This window comes from Lynx canadensis, chromosome A3 (genome assembly GCF_007474595.2).
Source record: "Lynx canadensis isolate LIC74 chromosome A3, mLynCan4.pri.v2, whole genome shotgun sequence".
Taxonomy (NCBI): Eukaryota; Metazoa; Chordata; class Mammalia; order Carnivora; family Felidae; genus Lynx; species Lynx canadensis.
In genome coordinates this window covers 101615233-101617439 of record NC_044305.1, presented here as the reverse complement: position 1 = coordinate 101617439, position 2207 = coordinate 101615233, and the positions used below count along the sequence as shown (strand labels likewise).

Sequence of the window (2207 nt, the reverse complement as noted above, 5' to 3'; positions counted from 1 at the left end):
TTGCGAAGGGCCAAGTCCTGCTGTAGAACCTTTGACGTCTATGCTACGACTCTTTGTCTGGGCCGGCCAGAGCGTCCACACGGTGTCTCATCTAACACAGATGCACGTGCCACCAGGCGATGGGCCCAAATGCTAGAGCCACCTGCATCGTTACCTAAACCTGATAGAGGTTCCCTCCCGGCTCTGCGCCCACTCTAACCTGGTGACCTCAAAGTTGGCTGACACGCGGAACGTTGTAGTTTCTCCAATGTGTTGCTTCAACCCTCCAGAGATGCCTACAAAATATTGTGCTTCCTTCTCAGTGGCCGGAGGTACAAGATGCGATTTCTATTCCTTTACCTTGAAGAGGATGTGCCTGCCACGCTCAGACGTCTGGACCCCTGACACAGCCACCAGCGAGGCGGGCCCAGGGGTTTTTGTAGGATCTGCACCCCACTGTCGGAGCACATGTGTTTTTGCAGGATATCTACGTCCTCGCCGTTTCTTGGCCATCGGGTCTAATGACCATAATGTTATCAAAAGAGTGCGGTACGGTGGGACGCTTCACGTTGTGTTCACACAGCGCACTGTGACAGAGAGCAGAGAGTTCACATAGCCCCGGGCCAGGACTCAGGATGTGACCTGCTGCTCACCGCGGATGCATGGAGACTCCAACAGAGGACTGCGTTAGATGAGGTGTCATTACCCTGCTGGGGGATCTTGCATTTGGTCCAGCATGGGGTAAGCTCTTTCAAAACCCCCACAGGCCAGAAGAGGGAGCCTTGACCCAGCCAGAGAAGGGCAAGGGCTTCTGTGGACCCAACATAACTTTTGAGCCTTTGAACAATACAAAAGGCCCATAATTTGCATATACTCTTCCCCTTAGATCTGAAGTGTTTCTGCCTCTCGGGAGCTTATAAGAGAGAGAGTCTCTCTCTGGGTAAGTGGCCCGAGCAAAGTAGACCCAGCGAAAACAGCAAGATGGTGTCTCCATCACAGCTTCTTGGGCTTCTGCTTCTCTGGGTTCCGGGTGAGAATATTCGGACCGAGGTAAAAGTGGGGGGATTATTTTCAATCACCGATTTTCTTTCTTCCTGAGACTCTTTCGACAACGAATATGGCGTACTAAGTCTGAAAAATTTTTAAATAAATAGTATTCTTTCTCCTCCCTAACCAGAGAATGTGGGCTTCTAGGCTCTGCTAATGGTTTTCATGTGTGGTTTCAGCCTCCAGTGGTGAGGTTGTGCTGACCCAGTCCCCAGCCTTCCTGTCCAGGACTCTAAAAGAAAAAGCCACCATCACCTGCCGAGCCAATCAGGGCATCAGCACCAACTTGCACTGGTATCAGCAGAAACCAAATCAGGCTCCGAAGCTCCTTGTGAAGTATGCTTCCCAGTCCGTCTCGGGAGCGCCGTCGCGGTTCAGCGGCAGTGGGTCTGGGACAGATTTCACCCTCACCATCAGCAGCCTGGAGCCTGAAGACGCTGCCACTTACTACTGCCAGCAAAGTAACAATTTCCCTCGCACAGTGTTACAGACCAGACCATAAACCACCAGGGACGCAGATGTGAGAGGCCGGGCTGCCCCCGCCGCTCCTCCTGTGGCTGCATCTGCTCAGAGAGTCTGTCAGACGCAGCCCCGCTCTGGGGGGGTCACTGGGAGGCTGGGGAGAAGGGCAGGGAGGCGCCTCGGCCCCCTGACTGCCCTTCCCCCTCCTCAGTCCAGCGGCACAGACACGACAATGTCTCTCCCGATGTAATCCAGATGGAGATGTGGGCAATGGCATCCATCAGGGTTCACGCAGCAAAAGAGAAGCCACTCTAGATATTCCAAGCAGGAATTGCTTAATATAGGGAAGTAATATCTAAACTTCACTCTCTCAAAGGCCTGGGTATATAATAATAAGGGAAGCAGATACTAAAAATAAGTGATTCCTCCGTGGTCCCCCATAAGCCAGAGAACATATGCCACTGCCTTATACACTGTATGAGGTGTAAGAGGCTGCCTAACTACGTGGTCCTCAGGACTGTCTAGGAAGGCCAGGGATGGGGGTGCTGATGCTGTAGTCTCTGCAGCACCCCCCAGGTGATTCTCCGACCCTCCCTTGTCCTCGCCTCTGCCTGCAGGTGCTGATGGACGGTCCTGAATCCTCCTCTGCTGACGTCCATCTAAGGTAAGGCCTCTCCGCGAGCAGCCCCGTAGGAAACCACGGAGGGAAGGGGCTGGCT

General features: G+C 53.5%; 1 gene segment (V, D, J or C); it reads left to right on the top strand.

Moving 5' to 3' along the window:
* Positions 1 to 923: 923 nt before the first annotated feature.
* On the top strand, positions 924 to 1568 carry LOC115510820. The segment is given in 2 exon segments: positions 924 to 1009; positions 1206 to 1568. Coding segments are annotated over 2 exon segments (372 nt in total).
* The last annotated feature ends 639 nt before the right edge of the window (positions 1569 to 2207 follow it).